Source organism: Dama dama, chromosome 32 (genome assembly GCF_033118175.1).
Source record: "Dama dama isolate Ldn47 chromosome 32, ASM3311817v1, whole genome shotgun sequence".
Classification (NCBI taxonomy): domain Eukaryota; kingdom Metazoa; phylum Chordata; class Mammalia; order Artiodactyla; family Cervidae; genus Dama; species Dama dama.
In genome coordinates, this window is record NC_083712.1 from 39,599,966 (window position 1) to 39,621,187 (window position 21,222).

At 45.0% G+C, this 21,222-nt stretch overlaps 1 protein-coding gene across 7 annotated transcripts in view; it reads left to right on the top strand.

Annotated features, from left to right (window-relative positions):
- Nucleotides 1-21,222, top strand: part of TACC1 (transforming acidic coiled-coil containing protein 1) — a 94,158-nt gene that overhangs the window by 65,283 nt on the left and 7,653 nt on the right. For 4 of the 7 annotated variants that reach the window (XM_061134602.1, XM_061134599.1, XM_061134598.1 and 1 more), the window contains 8 exons: nt 1,039-1,099; nt 3,939-4,146; nt 6,566-6,618; nt 13,190-13,315; nt 15,079-15,155; nt 16,508-16,551; nt 17,782-17,942; nt 19,204-19,310. In XM_061134602.1, coding sequence (XP_060990585.1) covers nt 1,039-1,099; nt 3,939-4,146; nt 6,566-6,618; nt 13,190-13,315; nt 15,079-15,155; nt 16,508-16,551; nt 17,782-17,942; nt 19,204-19,310 — 837 coding nt within the window. The remainder of the gene's footprint in view (nt 1-1,038; nt 1,100-3,938; nt 4,147-6,565; nt 6,619-13,189; nt 13,316-15,078; nt 15,156-16,507; nt 16,552-17,781; nt 17,943-19,203; nt 19,311-21,222) is intronic. The other 3 variants (XM_061134601.1, XM_061134600.1, XM_061134605.1) reach the window with 1 other exon arrangement.

Sequence of the window (21,222 nt, forward strand, 5' to 3'; positions counted from 1 at the left end):
CAGGCCCTCCCACCTTAGGTGAGAGAGCTTGCGTCCCTGGCTTGGCACGCCCCGTGTGGCGCTGTGATGCTGCGTGCTGGCTTGGCCGCCTGGTCATCCCCGCGGTGGTTTGAGGAACTGCTGTGCTGTTTCACGGCAGGAACAGTTGACTTTTTTGATAGGATAAGGCCGCCGCCTTGGCGCACAGGGGATACATTTTACTGAGTCAGCTCAGCTTGAGTTTGATAGCAGGGTGACACTCAGGCATTAGGAAAGAAAATCAGTCACTGACAAGGTGGGGGTCCATATTCTGGTACCGTATATGCTGGTCTTTGTTTTTGTCCCACGAAACAAGAAGAACTTGCAATTTGGTGATGGGGGTGAGTGGGTCAGAGTGGTGGTATTGGAAGTTTTAGGTTCATTAAAACAGAACAGAATCTGGACTAGTCTTCAGATCACAAATTACATGCAAGTTTAAACATAGTGGGCGGTGTGAGCGTCCCCAGTTCCGGCCATGACGTTCATTTTCTATCTTACAACTGAATAGGAGTGGTAACAGATTGCTCAGATATTTTATCTTCATACTTTCTGTTGCCCACAGCCCTCTGTGAGCACACAGGTCTGGAGCTGTCTTACCAGACTTCTGTGGCTTTTACCACAATAAAGAATTTTTAAAGAATGTGGTCCGGCGTGGTAATTTTTCTGGTGACTGTCAAAGCCAGGTGAGCGCGGATCACGTGACCCGCCGTCTCCAGATGCTGGGGCTGCTCTTGGGAACGCTGTTACAGTTAAAAACCATAGGGGCCTGAGAGCCGGTGTTTAGCATCCCGCAGAAACAAGCAAGGGGGTCACTGAATTACAGTTTTCGCTTGTCCTGTCTCTCAGGAGAGGATTCAGAGGCGGGAAGGTGTTCCCGTCTCTGACGCGTGGTGGTGTGACTCGTGTGGGGCTGTGCGCTTTGGCTGGTTTCTGCCCATACCGCTGTCTGCTCCATCTCACGGCCTGGAGCTTTTCCATGTGATGCCAAACCAGCCTGGTGTTCTGTTTGTTTTTCCCCAGGAGTGGCTGTAAAGTGAAGAAATATGAAGCCCAGTCTCTTGCTTTGGATGGGTGTTCTCAGGTAAGTCTGTCCCTGTCGTCAGCTTATCTCTTAGACCAGTATTCCCCCTGAGGGTGGTGGCTAACGAAGATTTTTCCAGTGGGATCTGAGTACTCCGCTTTAAGGAAGTCAATTCCCAGGCCCTTGACTTCCTAAGTGGATCTGAGAAAGGGCCCTTTAAGACAAAGGAAGCCTGTTCCTTCACAGTTACTTTGTTCTCACTTTTTGGAGGGGAAAGTTCCTTCTCATTCTCCGTCTTATTGCTGTACTATTGGATATGGAATCTCTGAGCACTAAAGAGGGATTTGAAATGTTGGTGTAAGTTTTAAGGTGATTAACTGCAATGACGGGATAATATATTTTTAAAGTCTGATGGTTTTCCAGTTCATTGCTTTCCACCAAATAGGAGAACCTGAATTGTCAGCTGATGATTAAAAATAACTTTTGACACAGTGATATATGTCACTTACATCTCCATTAAAAAGAAAATTATTGATGATAGAATTTTTTGGTACATAACTTGGAAAGGGGTTCAAAGAACTGAGATGTTTCTGTTATCAAACTTTTTTCTATTTCACTTATTTATTTTTAGTAAGTCTTCTGGCTTCTAATTAATTATAAAAATGGAAAGCAGGAATAAAATTGATGCTGACCTTTGTTTCATTCTAGCAATAAATATTTATCCTTGACTATATGAATTAATTGGGAAACACAAATAAACCCCTCCCCCCAAACCCAGGCCCATTTGATTGCAGTGAATTACTTTTTTTTCCTTTTTAAAATTTTATTTCAGTATAACCATTACAGAAGTACATTCATTGATTAATAGAATGCATTTTAAGTTGAACTTACACAGTTAGGACCAAAACTTGGTACATAGTTTAAGATTAAAGAAAAAAAGATTTGCAATTTGATTTTTCATCTATTACAAATGTATGAACTGTCCACTTTCAAATGCTGCTAAAGAGCAGGCAAAAAGAACCATGAGAAATTTACCTTTTTTGTTTGTTTGTTTGCCTTTGTTTTTAAACTTTTTATTTTATATTAGAATAAAGCCAGTTGACAATGTTGTGATAGTTTCAGGTAGACAGCAAAGGAACTTAGCCATCCATATCACATGTATCCACTCTTCCCCAAACTCCCCTCCCATCCAGGCTGCCACATAACACTGAGCAGAGTTCCCTGTGCTATAGTAGGATAATTTGAAAACTACCCACATGAAAAATTTACCTTGGACTTGCTTCAGAAAAATAACACTTATTACTCTGTAAAAGTTTTTAAAATTGGTGCAACAAAATGTTATAATTGCCATTTTTAAAAAATTTACCGTTGTGTTTGACTGTACTTACCAAACACTAGTATTTTTAGAATAAATTGTGCATTTGTAAATGAAATAACGCTCCAGAAGAAAAAAAATGTTGACACTTAAAGACTTCAGTTCAGTCAGTTCAGTTCAGTCGCTCAGTCGTGTCCGATTCTTTGTGACCCCATGAATCTCAACGCCAGGCCTCCCTGTCCATCACAAACTCCCGGAGTTTACTCAAACTCATGTCCATTGAGTCGGTGATGCCATCCAACCATCTCATCCTCTGTCATCCCCTTCTCCTCCTGCCCCCCATCCCTCCCAGCATCAGGGTCTTTTCCAATGAGTCAACTCTTCGCATGAGGTGGCCAAAGTATTGGAGTTTCAGCTTCAGCATCAGTCCTTCCAGTCTCTTTTAGGATAGACTGGTTGGATCTCCTTGCAGTCCAAGGAACTCCCAAGAGTCTTCTCCAACACCACAGTTCAAAAGCATCAATTCTTTGGCGCTCAGCTTTCTTCACAGTCCAGCTCTCACATCCATACATGACCACTGGAAAAACCGTAGCCTTGACTAGACAGAACTTTGTTGGCGAAGTAATGTCTGCTTTTTAATATGCTATCTAGGTTGGTCATAACTTTCCTTCCAAAGAGTAAGCGTCTTTTAATTTCATGGCTGCAGTCACCATCTGCAGTGATTTTGGAGCCCAAAAAAGTAAAGTCTGACTTAAAGACTTAGGCTTGTAGAAAAAAGATTTTTTTAATAAATATAATAGTAGAACTTTAAAAGACTTTCAGGCATGCAAATATATTTCTTTGGGATAATTTCTCAATGGAAGTAAAGAGGAAATACAAATTTAGAGAAGAAAAGGAATGATGTAAATTTCTGACCATTAAGAGCATATTCATGTTCAGTTTTCAATAGATGATAAAGTATCGGATCACTAGAGTAACTAAGTTGAATTAATAAGCAAAATCAGTATTTAAAATAGAACAAAATTTTTTTCCTTTATTTTGTATCTATATGAGAGGATAGATGTTCTCTGAACTTACTGTAATAATTTCATAACGTGTGTAAGGTCATTATGCTATACATCTTCAAGTTATATAGTACTGTATGTCAATTATATCTGAATAAAACTGGATGGAAAGATAAATAAGCAAATAAATAATACATAGCAGATATTATGTCCTTTGTGACTGTTTAAACTCATACTGAAAGGTTTTAGATGTCACCTGAAAATACAGTGGAGTACATAAATTTTCCCAAGTAATTTATTAACTATTAGAGGTAAAAGTGTGAAAACTACTGCCTTGGGCCACTTAAGCTTCTTTCTTATAATTTAGGCTAGAAAAGCCTAATTTTTCAAACCCTGGAGTTGAATCACAGAGGGTAAGCCCTAGAAAATACAACCTTCCATGGTTCAGAGGCTGCAGCTTCTTCCTTGGTTGGTACCCAGGTCCGTGGAGAGCATTGTATGGAATGGCGGCTGCTTTGCCGTTCCTGACGTGTTATTTTCCCCTCCTAAATGGTAGCATCGCCTCTGTTGCCTTTCCCAGGATGAAGGAGCAGTGATCTCCCAGATCTCAGACATTTCTAACAGGGACGGTCATGCTACCGATGAGGAGAAGCTGGCGTCCACGTCATCGGGTCAGAAACCCACTGGGGCCGAGGGGAAAGGTGAGCCAGAGGACGACCTGGAGTACTTTGAATGTTCCAATGTTCCTGTGTCTGCCATAAATCATGCGTTTTCATCCTCAGAAGCAGGTACGCAAGCAAATCTTCATCTTTCTTACGTACATACGCATAAAAATGCCTGGAAGCCTAGGGCAAGGAGGCAGCTTAGAGCGATTGGAGAACCGGGCCCCCTGAAGGATAGGTTAGGCTGCTGGTCTGTGCTTTGCTTCTTTGCCTGGAGAGGAGACACCAAGGGGTATCCGTGGAATGCCAGGCAACATGTGGATAAGTGTGACAGAGTGTATGGAGACACCCGTGTGTGGGACTGCTTGATATCTTTCAATAATTTATTTCAGTCTGGCCACAGCTTCCTGTGTAGTGATCTGCAACCATGTTGTGATTTTTTAGTTCCTTGTTTCATGTATAGAAATGGTAGTAACTAACAGATATAGTTACTTCCACATGTAGGCACAGGTTAGAGTGCTTTATGCATAGTAAGTCATGTCTCCTCACTAGACAGTGTTCTTTTTTTTTAAATTGCAGTTGATTTACAATGTTGTTTTGCCTTCAGATATACAACAAAGTGATTCAATTATATATATATGTAATGTATGTGTGTGTGTGTGTGTGTATGTATTTTTCAGATTCTTTTCCAATATAGGTTATTACAAGACATTGAATATAGTTCGCTATGCCATACAGTAGGTCCTTACTGTTTATCTGTTTTATATCAGGCAGCATTTATATCAGGGAGCACAGGTAGTTCCCTGTGCTGAAGCTTCTCGCTATTTTCCACCTTAGAACATTCTAGATCCAAAGCCCTTTGCCAGGTCCCAGATTGTATCTGTGGCCTTAACCTTGACTTGTGAGGGGCTTGGCACCCTGTTCCTGACTTCATTAACCATTACTGGAAACTCAGTATCTTCAGCAACATAATTTAATGGGCTTTTATATTTAGATTTTAAAAGGTCATGATCTATCAAGTCAGAGAAGCAGGTGGAAATCTACACTTTACAAGAGTTATCTCCCCAGCCACCACCACCACCCCGCCCCCATCCAGGTCTCAGTTTCCTGTCTGTAAAATAAACACTCAGGGGACTGTTCCAGATTTCTTCCCAGGCCTCTTCCTGCTTTGACATTTTCCCCAAAGACCCCTTTTGCCTTTTCCCCCTGTGCCCCTTTACCTGTTACTCAGGCTCACCCCAAGGACTCATGCCTACACTTATTTCTTGTGTATGAAATACTCTCTGTACCCTCACCCTGTAGAAATTTTGCCCCTCCTTGTAGGTCTGTCTCAGAAAAGTCACTTGGTTCCCACTGCATTTCTTCTTCTGTTCCTGTTCTGTGTAGTAGTTACAGAAGGTCATCTTTGATAACTCCTTGAGGTTTAAGGACTGGGAGTGATTCATCTTCAAATTTCCCCTGCTGCAGGGGCCTTGTCCATGTCTGTTGAATTACTCCCTTCCTCACTAGGAGGAGATTCCTTTGGCCGAAGCTTACAGAGTTGGGGTTCTGCTAACAGAACAGCGACTCCTATTAGCCCTGTTGATGACTGAGTATTGAGCATGGGGTGGGAGGGTGTGATTGTACAGTGTTTGAGCTGTTCCCGGGGGTCACCCTTGGACTGGGTCCTGATGGATACAGACACAGAGGTGCCCCAGGGAATCTCTCACAGGGATGGGAAGGAGCCTGCCACACAGCTGAAATTCCCAGCAGTTCCCTGTGAGTCCTGGGCCAGTGGGAACTCGAGGCAAGGTTGTCCTGAGGAATTAGGGCTTTTGAGTATAGGGTTTCTAAGTGGAATACCAATGGTCACATTTGTGTTATGAATAATTCACTCTAGACAGTGCCCTAAAATAATAATTTGTGATTGTAGGTGGAGGATTGTAGCTTTAGAGTTTTGTGTGTTTTTCCATATTTAAAATTTTTCTTCAGCAGATGCATATACCTTTAATTAGAAAAATCATAGTGTTGGTTTTTTGTAAATGTTGACTCCCGTGGTAGAGTGGAAATGAGGAAACCAGCTTGAAGGGTGTGGAGAGGACATTGAGTTTCCAGGCATCGAAATTTAGAGCCTTTTTTTTTGATCTGCTACATTAATTCCATTGAGGGTACCCTTCAGGGCTGGGATTTAGATTCTCTCCTCAATTTGGTAATAAAATACTTTCCAGTGTTACAGTTTCCTTTTTGTGAAATGATCCTGTGGTTAGTACAGCTCATTTGCAAAACTCTTCATGGACACAAGGGGGCAGTCTTGCCGTTCTCTCCACTTGAGGACACGATTCTGCCTGTGGCCGACTGGCGCCTCTTTCCTCTGGGCGTTCTGGACTTTGAACACAGCACAGCGGTCAACAGAATGCAGTGTGCCTTTGAGGGTCTTGAGATACTGGGGTTCAGGGGTCCATAGATGTCCTTCCAGGCCCACACTGGGGTTTCCCGGAGTCTCTCAGTGGGAAGGAAGGGCACCCACCTCTCGGGATGACTATAAAAATGACCCTCTGTGTTTTAGGCACCGAGAAGGATCTGTGTCAGAAGATGGAGAAGGATGGATCCACTGTGTCCGTGAGTTCCCAGGCCCATGGGGGTGCAGGGTGGGCATGGGAGCTTTCAGTTTTTGTTTTGAAACCCATGTTAACTCAGTAATTAAATTCTCATCAGTGTTTGGTGATGGGCACGAAATAGAAATAAAGCTCAGTTCCTTCACCTGGGAAGCTCAGCGCCTGTCTGAGGTGTCTTGAGTGAGACCACCAGTGCTCAGACGGTAGCTGAATGTCCCCAGATGTCCCCCAGGTGTAAAGTACAGCCAGCATTTGAAGCCGCCATACCAAAAAGAAAGGAAAATGAAATGCCTGTAGCTTTTTATGTTGATGACATGTTGACATTTTGGATCTGCTGTTTTAACGAAACTATATTATTAAAATTGATTTCACCTATTTCTTTTCACTCTGTAAACGCGGCTTCTGAGAATTTTTAACTTAGACACGGCTTCCGTTATTTCCCTGGCCACAGATGCAAGGTGGAAATGGTTCCCATGTGGTGAGTGTTGCACAGGCTGCGTCCCCAGGGCTGACCCACTCTACGGCAGGTGTCAGGAAGGCTGGATTTGAGCTGAGCTAAAAACAGGTTTTTTTTAACTTTTAGGCTTACGAAAATAGTACAGAGAATTCCTGTACCTCCTGTACCCATCCATGCTCCTCAAACACTAACCTTTTCTGTGATCACAATACAGTTATCAGAATTCATTAACACTGGTGCAGTATTGCTGTCCAGTCTGTAAACCGTATTCAGGTTTTATCAGCTGCCCCAGTAATGTTCTGGCACAGGATCCAGGGCAGGACCCCACAAGGCATTTGGTTCCCGTGTTCTCAGTCTCCTTTAATCTGTGATAGCTCCTAATCTGTCTCTGTCCTCCCCGACCTTGACTCTTTTGAAGAGTACTGGTCAGTTGTTTTGTCAACTTTCTTTCGATTTGGGCTTATCTAGTGTTTCCTCAGGAAATTCAGTTTGTGCATTTTTGTCTCAAGTACGTCAGAAGTGACCTTGTGGGTGTCAGTGTGTCCATGTGTCCTGTTATTAGTGGAATTAACTTTGATTAAGTATTGTAAATCCATCCACTTTTGTCAAACCTGTGGCCACCACCAGCCTTTTTAAATATGGTGGCAGTTTCCTAACAAACTTCCCTCTTCCAGGGATTATTCTGTCCTCCTTTTCCGTAAGCTGGAGTTGTTCCTTTTTGCTTAAACTGTTTCATTGGCTTTCCTTGTTTCTAGGCTCAGCTCAGACTCGACTGCTGCTGACTTGGTTTTCTGCACGAACCCTGCCTCCTTCCCACATCACATACGTGCCCAAGCAGACGGGGTTTCATTCAGTTCTGTGGACCTGCCCCTTGGGGTCACTGTCTTTTCTCCCTGGCTTCCTCCACGAGGTGGAGCTATGACTGTGCTCACTGCTGTATCCCAGCCTTGACCACAGTGAACACTGCTGAACACAGAAGCCAGTATACTAGGAATACAGAGAGAGCGGAATCGTACAAGTTCAGTGTTAGACATGTGGCCTTGAGACGTCTGTGTGGCCAGCTTCTCGGTTCACATGTCCTGTAGGCAGTGAGAAGTACACAGCCCAAGCTCAGGAAAAGTGTGGCTTGGCTTTAATAGATCTGAGGGGCCTTAGGATGGTTGAAGCTGAAGGAGTAGGTGAATTTGCCATGGAAACATTCTTTACCTTGATCCACAGTAAAAATACATTTTTACATCTTTTTTTGGCCACTCCAGTAGGCTTGCAGGATCTTAGTTCCCTGACCAGTGATTGAACCTGGGTCCCCAGCAGTGAGAGCACCACTCTCACCACTGGACCTCACCACTGGACCACCGGGAATGCCCACGTTTTGCATCTTAACTAATAGATACATAGGAAACTCTCTCCACACGTGCGTTTGTATTTTTATAAAACAAATTGCACAAGACAGTTCCACGTTTCTTCCAGTGGTTCATTCTGGTTTTTTCCTATTCTGTTACAGCTTTTTAATGCACATTGTTTGCTCCAGGAACTGTTTTCATGACTCACTGTTGGGCCATGACCCACGTGTTTCCTTGGAGGGCGCAGAGTGAGTGATGTGGGGCAGGGGAGGGACCTGTGGACACCAGGCAGGAGGAGGACATGCACATACGGGTCAGGGACGTCACAAAGGACAGTTGTTTCTCGACAGAAGCACTCCTCTGGGATTTGAGGGGGTTTCTCTGCAGTGCCCCTTGCAAAGAGCACGTCCTGGGTCATGATCTTTGAATGGTAATCCCAGTTGAACTGGCTGAAATTAATTTCTACTTCTTTAGAATGTTGAATAAACCCTGCATAAAGAACTTGGGATATTCAAAACACCGCGTAAGAAATCTGTTCAGGGCTTCCCTGGCAGTCCAGTGGTTAAGAATCCACCTGGGTGCTCTCTTCGGCAGCACATACACTAAAAAAAAAAAAAAGAGAATCCACCCGGGAGCAACTAAGCCCGTGTGCCACACTACTGAGCCCCCACACCTAGAGCCCATGCTCCACAACAAGAGAAGTCACCGCAGTGAGAAGCCCATGCTCTGCAACGAAGAGTAGTCCCCACTCACTGCAGCTTGAGAAAGCCTGCACACAGCAACAAAGACCCAGGGCAGCAAAAAGATCAATTAATTAAAAAGGAGAGAAATGTGTTCAATCTAGCTTTTGCATTTGTGAGCCTCTGAGTGTCACTTCGAAGGGCGTTCCTATTGCATCCTCCATCCAGCTCGGGGGAATGGCCAGGGTGAAATGACTAAGGCCAGCGGACAGTCGTCTCACTTCTCAGCAGCTGGTCTGCAGCATCTCTCAACTTAGGATTGAGTTTATTTTTTTTTTTTCAGAGAAACCTTAAACTTCTCAAACGTTAAGTTCACAATGTGTCTCTGTTAGAAGTGGTGGGGGGAGGGGGCCCTGCTCTGACAGGTTCAAGAACAAATGGGATGAGCCTGACAGATGAGGAACCCAGATTCTCCCATCACCAGGACAAGTGCAGAGAATTACTTTGTGGCATTTGTGCTCACTGTCAACTTGCAGCCAAGACATCCCTGGGCCCCACTGTCTGTAGACAGGTCTTCATGGGTCCTCAAGGGTAGATGCTTTGTGGGACAGGGATAAGGACTAGGAGATGTGAAGCAGGATCCTTTCGGAAGAATGTAAGTGATAAGTGATCTGATTGGTTTAACATCTTTATTAAACACATACTAGGTTGCCCAGCCTTGGAAGAGATGGCCAGGCCAGTTTCTGATGATGGTAGATTCTGTAGGCTTTCTGTGTTGTTTGAGAAACATCATGAAGGACTGAGGAATGTAAGAAAGCTAAATAAATCCTAGAGGACCAGGAAAGGCAGCTAAAATAGGCCACAGCTATAAATTCCTCATAAGAGCTGTTGCATTTTGAGCACTAGGCTTGTGGCATATGGCCAGGCAGCGGGAGTGGCCAGGGAGAGCCCAGGCCTCTGGGTGTGTTCACTTCTGTCTAAGGTCTGTCTGATCTTCCAGCGCAGAACGCTGCCCCTTCCAGATACCTCGTCTGTTAGAGCGAAGTCGTTAAACAGTCAGGCAGGCCGAATTCATTTATCCCCTCGCAGATGACTGAGATGCAGAACTCCAGAAGAGACAAATATTTTCCCTACCAAGAAAACTTGGCTTATTTCCCAAATTCTTTCTAACATGAGGGTCATGGAAGGCACAGGGGGCCAGTTTCCCAGGGATTCTGACTTATTCAAAAGACTGATATAAAATGTATTCATTTAAAATCAGCAGTATAACAAGATGAACCAAAAGTGTGGGGAGAGGGATTGGGATGGGGAACACATGTAAATCCATGGCTGATTTATGTCAATGTATGGCAAAAACCACTACAATATTGTAAAGTAATTAGCCTACAACTAATAAAAATAAATGGAAAAAAAATTTTTTTTAAAAAAGTGTGGGCAGTACCTAGTAGGCGAGTTACACAGGGGAAGCATGACTGCTGCAGGGAGGTTTCTTCTTTGTTTGGGTTTTTTTGTTTGTTTTTTTCTGCATTGGGTCTTCGTTGCGTCATGTGGGATCTTTCATTTCGGTGCTCGGACTCTAGCTGTGGTTCAAGGGCTCAGTAGTTGCAGCCTGAAGGCTTAGTTGATCCATGGCATGTGGGATCTTAGTTCCCTGAGCAGGGATCAAGCCTGAGTCCCCAGCATTGCCAGGTAGATGCTTAACCACTGGACCTACCAGGGAAGTCCCCAGAGGGAGGTTTCTTGATGAGGAGTGCGTGGCACAAGAGGTAAGGGGGTGACTCAGATGTCCAGTGTGCTGGTGATCAAGTGACCGACAGCACACGCTCTTGGTCTCCTAATTTTGGGGTCAGGAGTCCCAGAGCAGCTTGGCTGGGTGCCCCTGACTCGGGGTCTGTCACAGGCTGCGGGCACCTCCCGGCTCCATTGGGGTGGATCCACTTCAGGCCCTCTCACACGACGGGACCTCCCCACATGGCTTCTCCAGAGCTTCTCACAGCCTGAAGCCTGTTTGTAAACCAGTGACACCCGGTGATGTTTACTATCTTCTGTTCCTAGACGAGCGTCGCTGGGTCCAGCCTAACTCAGGGTGGTGGGAGGCTGCAGGAGAACTCATGCAGGAGCTGGGGTCACTGGGGCCGTCTTATTAGAGACTGCCTTCTGGCTCTGGTGACGGGTCTCTCCCAAGATAAGAGTGTTTCTGGGGGCCTTGGGCTTCTGTCAGGTGGTGGGCCGCCCTCCCCCAAACGCTGTTGGGAAGGGCGCTGCCAGCCTGTGGCTTGTGTGTTTCCCGTATCTGTGGCCTCAGCCCAGGGTTTCTGTGTTGGGCCCTCAGCTGAGGGCTGTGAAGCTGTTTGCAGAAACTGTGTGTGTGTCTGAGTCCTTGCTAGAGGGAGGGTGAGTGTGTCTTGAGTGTTTTCTAAAGCGAGGGTGAGTCCATAATGACCTTGAAAAGTTTACAAACCCCTGGTCTAAGTTGATCTTGGATTTCCTATTCAAATTTGATTCAAACAAGACACCAGAGAACCAGATCGATTATAATCAGTAAACTAATTGGTCAGTCATGCTGACATTTTAGATTATTAAGATTATTCCAGAATCCTAACCCTAATTCTAATAATTACAGAAAAAAAGATTCCCAGGTCACTTTGGCTGGCATTTTGGGTGTTAATGGATCAGATTTTTCTCCACTTATGCAAAAAGTTAACGTAGGTGGGAGGAAATAGCCCTCAAAAATGCTTTTTAGGAAGAAAAGTGGTACAGAGTCCACATCCCTGTGAAAAACAAAATCCTAACCGCCCATGGCTCCGGGAACGCATGTTTATGGTAAAAAATCAGGCTGGCACCTCAGAAGGTGACATGTTAGCAGAAAGGAGCTAAAAACTCTGGCAGGAAGGTCCAGGAGGAGGAACTGCAGCCCAGACCCTGACGCCTGTGCCCCCGACGGCACCGCTGGGCCTGCGCGCCAGTCCTCGGGGCCTCTCCCGTTCCCAACGACCCCAGGTCGTCCCGGGGTGGGGTCGGCGTTCACTTGTCTTCGCCATTTCTGCCTGCTTAGGCCTGAGAGTCATTTTAGAAACATTTCCATCCAAAGTGGCCAAAGCATAGTACACAGGAGGCAGCATGTAAAAAGGTTGACACGCGTTTTGAAATTTATTTCCATGGACCACGTCATCCCCAGAGATCCCCAGGTTCACAGGATATTAACAGCAGGTGTTTTTCTCTCTTCTGCACATGACTGTCTGGTGACTGACCTCTGAGATAATTGCACTCTCTCCTTTTTGAATGAGAAGAAAACTTCTCTTAAGTCACCTGTTAAAAGAGAATCTCAGACCTGCCTGATACTCATTAGAATGTTTTTTCCTTTTTTAAAAAAATTTTTACTTTTATTTTTGTATTGGGGCATAGCCAGTTAAAAAGGTGATAGTTTAGGTGAACAGCGAAGGGACTCAGTCCTACATGTACATGTATTCATTCTCCCCCAAGGGCTTCCCTGGTGGCTCAGAAGTAAAAGAATCCGTCTGCTAGTGCAGGAGACGAAGGATACTCAGGTTCGATCCCTGGGTCAGGAAGATATCCTAAAGGAGGGCATGGCAACTCCAGTATTCTTGCGTGGAGAATCCCACAGACAGAGGAGCCTGGCAGGATACAGTCCACGGGGTTGCAAAGAGTCCAATATGACTGAGCGACTAACACACACATTCTCCCCGAAACCCCCCTCCCATCCAGGCTGCAACAGAACACTGAGCGGAGTTCCCTGAGCTGTATTCAGCAGGTCCTTCTTGTTGGTCATCCATTTTTAAATACAGCAGTGTGTACCTGTCCCTCCCCAACTCCCTAACCATCCCTTTCCCCTGTCCTTCCCCCTCTCCCCACTCACTATGGTAAGGTCATTCTTTAATTTTTTGTTTTTGTTTTAAAGCTTTCCCCCTGCTGGTTCCTTCCCCCCTCCCCTGCCCCCCTCTGGTTCCCCCCATCCCCCGCCCTTCCAACCTGTTTTTAAAGGATGTGGTCATTCTCATCAGGAGGAAGTCGTGGAAGGGTACTTGGGGTTAAGCAGCCGAGGCCCATACGTCTTACCTGCCCCTGCTCCCCCCACAGGCACTGCTGGAGTCCCCGGTGGAGAAGAGCCCCGTGTCCGTGGGCTGCGGAGTGGAGAGCCCCCTGGACGGCATCTGCCTCAGCGAATCAGATAAGACCGCCGTGCTCACCCTGATAAGGGAAGAGGTGAAGGCTTCCGTGCCACGTCCACTGTTGCTCATTTCTTTGTCAAGCCCGTGTGTCAGTGAGGAGGTTCCATCTCCGCTGGCTTGAGTTCTTCCTCCCCGGCTGGAGAGCTCATATAAAGGGCTCCCTGTAAAACGGCCCTTTGGAGCTGCAGTCCTGGCCTTCTGGTGTCCAAGGGGCAAAGCTGACGCTTGGAAGTGTCCTTGAGAACTTTTCAGCACACTTCTTTATCACTTATCCTTCAAGTTTTAAGTACCAAATTTTTCCAACTTTACCCACATATGTAACTAAGTCAGCACCTTCGTTTTACAGAGGATATAGACTCATGCCTAAGAGTTCCTCAAATTCTAGACTTGTAGGAATATAAAATTGCTTCCTACCTTCATCCATTCTTTAATTAACTCTCAAGTTCCTCTGTCATGTTTATTGAACGTCTTCTGTTTGAAATAGATCACTGCCAGGCCTTTCCTGGGTGATCTGGAAAATAGGAAAGATACTTGTTAGGTACCATTAGTTCCTTTCCACCCTCTCCTTACAGCTCTGTGCTGTGTTTGATGTGTTTGGTTTATATGTTTCTTGGATTTGTTCCACTTTTTTAAAAGAAGGTAATTCCCTTGGTATAGTGATTTTATTTTTATAATGTGATGAAAATGGTTAATTAAGTACTTCTGACCTAGGTCTTTCAAACCTTTAAAACAGAGCAGTAACTTTGGTAATTAGTGGTGTTAGCTAGTCCTGTTGTCAAAACGCTGTGGTCAGGAGGCTCCACAAAGTCTTGTAAATGAGAAAAGTGTCTTCTTTCTTCTGAGAGTTAAAATTATGAGATAACCACTGACCAGCTGCATCAAAGCAAAGATGTGCTAGGACTTCCCTGGTGGTCCAGTGGTTAAGACTTTCACCCCTACAGGGGGGACTAAGAAAAGATCCTGTATGCTGTAAAGAGTGACCAAAAAAACACAAAGGTGTTCCTGCTTCCTCCCTGAAGCAGAGAGGCTGGCTTCTGGTTCTTGAAATCCTGCTTCATGGCACCAAAATAAAGATTGTACCAATCAGAAAGAAGCACAGGGAAGTATAATCGCAGGAGAACGATAGGTACCCATCTGAGCCTTGTTCAGGGGAAGAGGCGCCTGAGACCGTAAATTTAGAGTGTTTCTTTCCAGCTAGCATGGGCCTCCCAAATGTAGGATATGGGTCTTGGTCTAACAAGCAGGATCTTGCCCACCTTGAGTTGGGTGCCTCTGCCCGGAGGGACTGACCTTCTGAGCCCTGTTCTGACTCAGTCCGAAATCTCAGCAGAAAGAGACTGCCTGGCCAGGCCAGCTCCCCCGGCTCTGATCCTGTGACGGTTTCATGTCTCAGCCTAATTACTAATAAAGTGGGGCTCTGGCGTCTTACCTTTAAGAGGAGTCTGCCAGACCAGTGGCTCAGCTGTTGGCGTCCTGACCCAGCAGGGTTCTAGGCCAAGAGCCAGACCCTGGACCAACGTGGAGTTTATAGAGATGGTAATTCCCACCTGGGGCTTTCCTGGGAGAGGTTCTTGCTCCCCTTCACCCTGGTGACCACGTTTCAGCATCCTTATGTGGCTGACATTTCCCCAGTGTCTATGAACATTACACACAGAAGTTGAGGTTCTTTATTCCTAATGTTGCATGAGTATCTTGGGATGATCATTGGCTGTGTGTTGTTTTCAGGCTCTAGTCTTGAATTCAAACTGTAAAGAGACTGAGTCGGTAAAACTAAGCTTTGTCTGCATTATAATCTAGATAATCACTAAAGAGATTGAAGCGAATGAATGGAAGAAAAAATACGAAGAAACCCGACAAGAAGTCTTGGAGATGAGGTTAGGCTGGAGGTTTGGGAGAGGGGTGGGTACCTTTATGTATTATTAGATTTAGTGGAAAGGAAGTGAGCACAGTACTTGCTTACATAGAACCAGCTCTTGAGAACTTGAGGGCTTTGCTATTTGCACCTTAATTTGTGATGGGTAAGGTCATTTCCTGAGGATTACTGACCAGTTTCTGTATTCAAATGTGGTAGCTTATTTTGGGTTGTTCAGAACATGACAAGTAAGCAGAACCCACAGAATCCTTGTCTTTTGAAAAGACAAATTTGTGCAAAAATACCCATTTGAAATATAGAATAAGATTTATTGACATCTTCAATTATGGAGGCATTACAATCCATAATCCTTTTCTAAAATGAATTATACATGGTAGCTTCAGATTTCATAGCCACAAGATAGAGTATAAAAAGCATTTTAACAGGAAACAAAGCTGACTGACTGTAACTTGGAATCTTTTTATTTTTACTATTCACTCGTACATTTAAGAGCTGTGAAATAACTAAAAATGGCATCAAAGAGTGGGGGGCATAAATAATTTACAAACCGTTCAGTGGGCACTTGATTGAAACATTTTAAATGGGTCCACTCTAGTGTGTGGCTCTTGTATTATTTGGTGTTTTGAGTGCTTGCTGGGTCCCTGTGCTGGCTTGTTGGGGAGGAAGGCACAGTCCCTGATCTCGGGGAGCTTTTAGCCGCCTTCATGAGAACTTGGATGCCTGATCAGAGTGAGGACCAAGGGAGTGGTTCTTCTCACCAGGGGTCTCAGGAAGGGGCACCCGTCACTGGAGGGTCAGGAAAAGATTGCACTTTTCCTGCATGAACAGGACAGGGTAATCTTTAAATAACTTTGAATAACTAAAATGCTTCTGGAATTAGGACAATAAAATAAAACCTGGATCTGAATCACAGGGGACCCACTGCCTATAAGAGTGGATTGGGGCCAGGAAAGCCTGAATTCGGATCAGGCCTCTTAGGAGGAGCCCCCAGGATATCATTAACTCATTTTGTAAAAGAGTTACTTCTCTAGGGAGAATTCATAGACTGCCTTGGGGTCGTTCACACAGGTGCAAAGAAAAATGAAGGCATTTGTTTCCTCGGATTCTTTACCAACTGAGCTATTAGGGAAGCCCAAATAAAATGTAAGCCTTGTTAAACAGAACCTTAAGAAAAGCCTTTCTGAGCATTAACAAATCTTACATGTAAAAAAAGCAGGGGGGCACCCCAAAGCAGGTAGCTGGGCTATGTAAGTTTGTCAGTACATGTTACTGTGTTTAATTGTTTAGGGCAGCATTTGTCCAACTTCCCTTGTCTGGATATTCTCTTCTGATAAGACTTTTTATCTGTTTAAGGAAAATTGTGGCTGAGTATGAGAAGACCATTGCCCAAATGATTGGTAAGGAAATTTTTCTCTAGAATATGAACCTCAGGATCCAAAGTTGATTTTCAAATCAGAATATAAATCTCAGTTTGTCCATCCCTGAGATACAGTTGATTCTCACTATATGCAGTTGTTGTTTTTATAAAATTGCCACAAACACTGAGTTAGGCAATTCTAACCCATTGATCCTCAGGAAGGCAAAACAGATGCCTGTGAGCCTGAGGTCGCAACAATTTTGTCAATACCTAACCTTATCCAGGGTGTATTGTTGTTTCATTAATACTGAGCTCGTACCCAGACGAAGCTCATCTCATGTGTGTTTTCCCCCGAGACACCTCCAGCCTTGTAGCTTTTAGGATACAAGACAGTTCCACAGCCCCAGGCTTGGGGCCCATTTAAAATTTCCCAACAGGAAGTACAAAAGTGCAAAAATAAGGCCCAAAGTAGACTAAATAGGGCCCTTGTTGGCAGTGTGCAACATGGCAGAGCACCTCCTGGTCCAGCCTTAGGTGAGAACGTGCTTGGCGGGTGACCCCAGTTCTCTGCCGCCCCACACGTGCCCCCAAACAGCTGGGAACCCACTGCATGTCTTGACTTGGAGGCGACACAGGAATTCCAGCGAGCAGGCGGATTCACAAATACAGAATCTGCAAATATTGAGGACCATTAAGATTAGATTCCTTGTAGAGGATGAACACTTCCAGCACCAGGGTGGGCGGCCTCGCCACATCCTTCCTCCCACCCCGCTCCCCGCCCCCTCCGGTGAGACGTCTCTGGGCCTCACTCAACTGCAGGTCCCGCTTTCCCTGCGTCAGACCCATCAGGGCCTTCAGAAAGGACAGCGCTTCATCCTTCTGCATTGAATTTAGAACCTCTTGTAGCCGCTGTCATAAGGACTGACTCCCTAAGTCACTTCAGGTCTCTCTGTGTTAACCGAAGTGCTGAGATGATAACTTATGCCATCCATGCCCCCGATGGCTCCTGCCCTCTGGGTCTCTGCTCACATCTCTCCTCTGATTGGCAGTTTGGTGTAAAAGGCACCCCACCCTCCTGTCCTGCTTTATTCTTTTCCAACCACCTGTGGCCTGTCTCCCCCACCAGAGTGCCAGACCTTGAGGGTGGAAACCTGTCACCTTCCTTGCTGGGTTCCCCCCTCCACCCCCCCAGAGTGCTGCCTCGCAGCTCAGGAGGGCAGCTGTGAACTGCCCGTTGGGTGAATGCGTGTTCTCTGATCGTGACTCACAGAAGATGAACAGAGGACAAGCATGAGCTCTCAGAAGAGCTTCCAGCAGCTGACCATGGAGAAGGAGCAGGCCCTGGCCGACCTCAACTCGGTGGAAAGGTCCCTGTCCGACCTGTTCAGGAGATATGAGAACCTGAAGGGCGTCCTGGAAGGGTTCAAGAAGGTACCTGTCCTTTGCCTTCTGTCTCCTCGGTGGTGGGTCGTCTTGGTGATGTGGTGTGTCTTCTTGGTGATGGGTCATCAAACCCATGTGCCCAAGGTGTGGGTGGCCTGGAAGCAGGGAATCGGGGACCTGGGGTGGCATGTCTGAATCCTTCCTCTCCTCAGTCAGGGCAACAAGCCCTGGACACGACCAGAGTGTGGCACAGCGTGTAAGAAGCTGGGGCCCTCAGACCTTGGAAGAGTTCTAGAAACGTTCTTCTTGGTCATTCACCAATTTTTCAACAGTAAAAGGGAGTCAAGCCGTAGCACAGAAAAATTTAAGCTAAAAGTATCAAAGAAGAAAGTGTGAAGTTTCAAATTTAGGTGTAAGTGGGCATATTGACTTAATTTGGTCACCCATCATCACTAAAGACACATTTATAGCAGTGAGTATTCTTTTTTTCATATTAAAATAAAAATGACTGTCCAGGGTGTCCAAAACAGGAATCAGATTGCCCTTCAATTTTTTTGTCTGTTTTTGGCTGTACCGAGTCTTTGTTGCTTTGCTCAAGCCTTCTCTAATTGCAGCAAGCCCCTCTTGGCTCCGGCTTCGCTTCCTGTGGAGCTCGGGCTGTAGGCGTGTGGGCTCCGGCAGTTGCTGCGCTCAGACTCAGAGGCTGTGGCCCACGGGCTCAGTTGCTCCCCGGCATGCGGAATCTTCCCAGACCTGGAATCGAACCCATGTCCCCTGCGCCACCAGGGAAGTCCTGCCCTTCAGTTTTGAATAACTTTGGCCTTCCTAAAGCCAGGTGGTGCTACTGGAAAAGAACCTGCCCGCCTGCGCAGGAGACATAAGAGACGAAGGTTCGATCCCTGGGTGGGGAAGCTTCCCTGGAGAAAGGGCACGGCAACCCACTCTAGTATTCTTGCCTGGGGAATGCCATGGACAGAGGAGCCCGGGGGGCCACAGGCACAGGATTGCACACAGTCAGACGTGACTGAAGCGACTTCACACTCCTGCGTGCACACTTCCTGAAGCAGGCGTGTCAGTGTAGCTCACTGTCTGATTTGAAAGTTAATACATGATGTTATCTACAGTTTCCTCAGTGGGAATTATTTGTGCCTTTTTCAAAGTACCATGGAGTCTTATTTGAAGGCATCTGAATGTAATTAGGTTTTCTCATGTTTTAAAAAAGGAAAGCTTTTGATGCATGGTAGGTTACTAGTAGAAGAGAAGCAAAATGACCTGTTTTTTTTCCTTTTAAATTGTCACTTGGTAACAGAATGAAGAAGCCTTGAAAAAATGTGCTCAAGATTACTTAGCCAGAGTTAAACAAGAAGAGCAACGGTATCAGGCCCTGAAGATCCACGCTGAGGAAAAACTAGACAAGTAAGAGCCTGTGCGGAAGAATTTCATTTTTCATGTTGTTGTGGGAAGACCAACAGAGAAAAGAAAAAAAAGAATCACTGTTTTGCATGTGTGTGTGTGTGTGCTTTTTTTGTCGTTCTATTTTTCTGGAAAGGCATTTTATTTTAAATAAAGCACTGTGTGCCTGTCAGTCCCACACTCCCAGCTTTCCCTCCCCCTCTGCCCTTCCTCCCTGGTGACCAGAAGTTCATTCTCTGAGTCTGGTTCTGTTTTGTAAATCAGCTCATTTCTTTCTTTTTTTTTTTTTTTTGGAATAGGTGAAATCTTCCTCTAGTTCAAACATTAAAAAGAACAAAGAGAATACTGAGTAAAGTAAATCAGACAGAGAAGGAGGAATATCATGTGACATCCTTTATATGTGGACTCTAAAAAGAAATGATACAGATGAACTTAACTTGCAAAACAGAAAGAGACCCACAGAGTTAGAGACCAAACTTATGGTCACTGGGGGTAAGGGTAAGGGAGAGGGATAGTTATGGAGATTGGGATGGACGTGTACACACGATTCTATTTAAAATGGGTACCCAACAGGGACCTATACTATACAGCACAGGGAACTCTGCTCAAAGTTACGGGGCAGCCTGGACGGAAGGGGCGTTTGGGGAGAAAGGGTGCAGTGTGGCTGAGTCCCTTTTGCTCTCCACCTGAAACTTTCACAACATTATTAATCAGCTGTACCGCGATACAAAATGAAAATTTTTTTTAAAAAGAATGAAAAGATACAGTCTCTCCCTCCCACCCCGTCCTCCCCCCATAGGGTTCCCACCTCTTGCCTCACCGCAGGACATCACCATCCTTTTACCCTTCCAGACATACTCCCCCTCCTCTTCCCCCCACCCCAGCTGTATTGGGCTGTGAGTGACGTCGTGTAAGTCTGAGGTGTACAGTATTGATTTGATGCACTTACATTTGCACCACCATCGAGCTGGCTGAGGCTCTATCACAGTCCTATTTTTTTTTAATGTGATGAGACACTCCTTTTTTTTTTTTAATATACGGACAGTAGCATACTCACTTTTTTTCACTCAGCAGTTTATTTCGGAAATCTTTCTGTGTCAACCCGTGAAGAGCCTCTTTATTTATTTTTTAAACCTGGTGTTCCGTTGTCGGAATGTATCCTTTACTTAACCAGTCCCACCTGTTGGACACTTAGGTTACTCAGCACCTTCTGCTGCAAACTGTGCTGCAGTGAAGTGAGTAACCTCAGATATTATCGTCTGGGAGGCAGGTGAGGTCCCTGTATGTGAACTGCCGGGCAAAGGGATTTATGGATTTATAACTGTGCTCATATTGTCCAGTTGCCCTCGTTAGACTTTTATTACTTTACAACTCTGCAGTGTGTGAAAGCAGCTCTTTTCCCATGCAGCTTCACCAACAGATCAGGATTCAGATTTTCACTACATCTAACCAGCGAAACATGGTTATTTCAGTTTAGTTGAGTTTCTTCTTTTATTTTGGCAAGCAATAGAGCATTTCTTTTATTCAACGTAGTTTTGATTCATATGTATTTTATGAGTGAAATTGAACATATTTTAGCAGCCATCTATACATATATTTGCTTTTCCATGAATGACTCTTTTTTGCCTAGTTTTCTAGTGTCAGCTTATGTATTTATAAATATATTACAGATGACAGCCCTTTGTGATATGAGTTGTGAATAATTTTTCTAGTTTGTTACCTTTTGGCTCCACCCATAGTGTTTTTTTGATATGCAAAAATTTACTTTTATATAGTGTAATTTCTCAGTCATTTCTTTTATAGCTTTAGGATCGTCTGTCATAATAACAAAGATCTTCATCATGCTCAGTGTAAAACATTTTCCCATGTTTGCCTTCCAGTACTTTTATTTATTTATTTATTTTAAACATGTTTT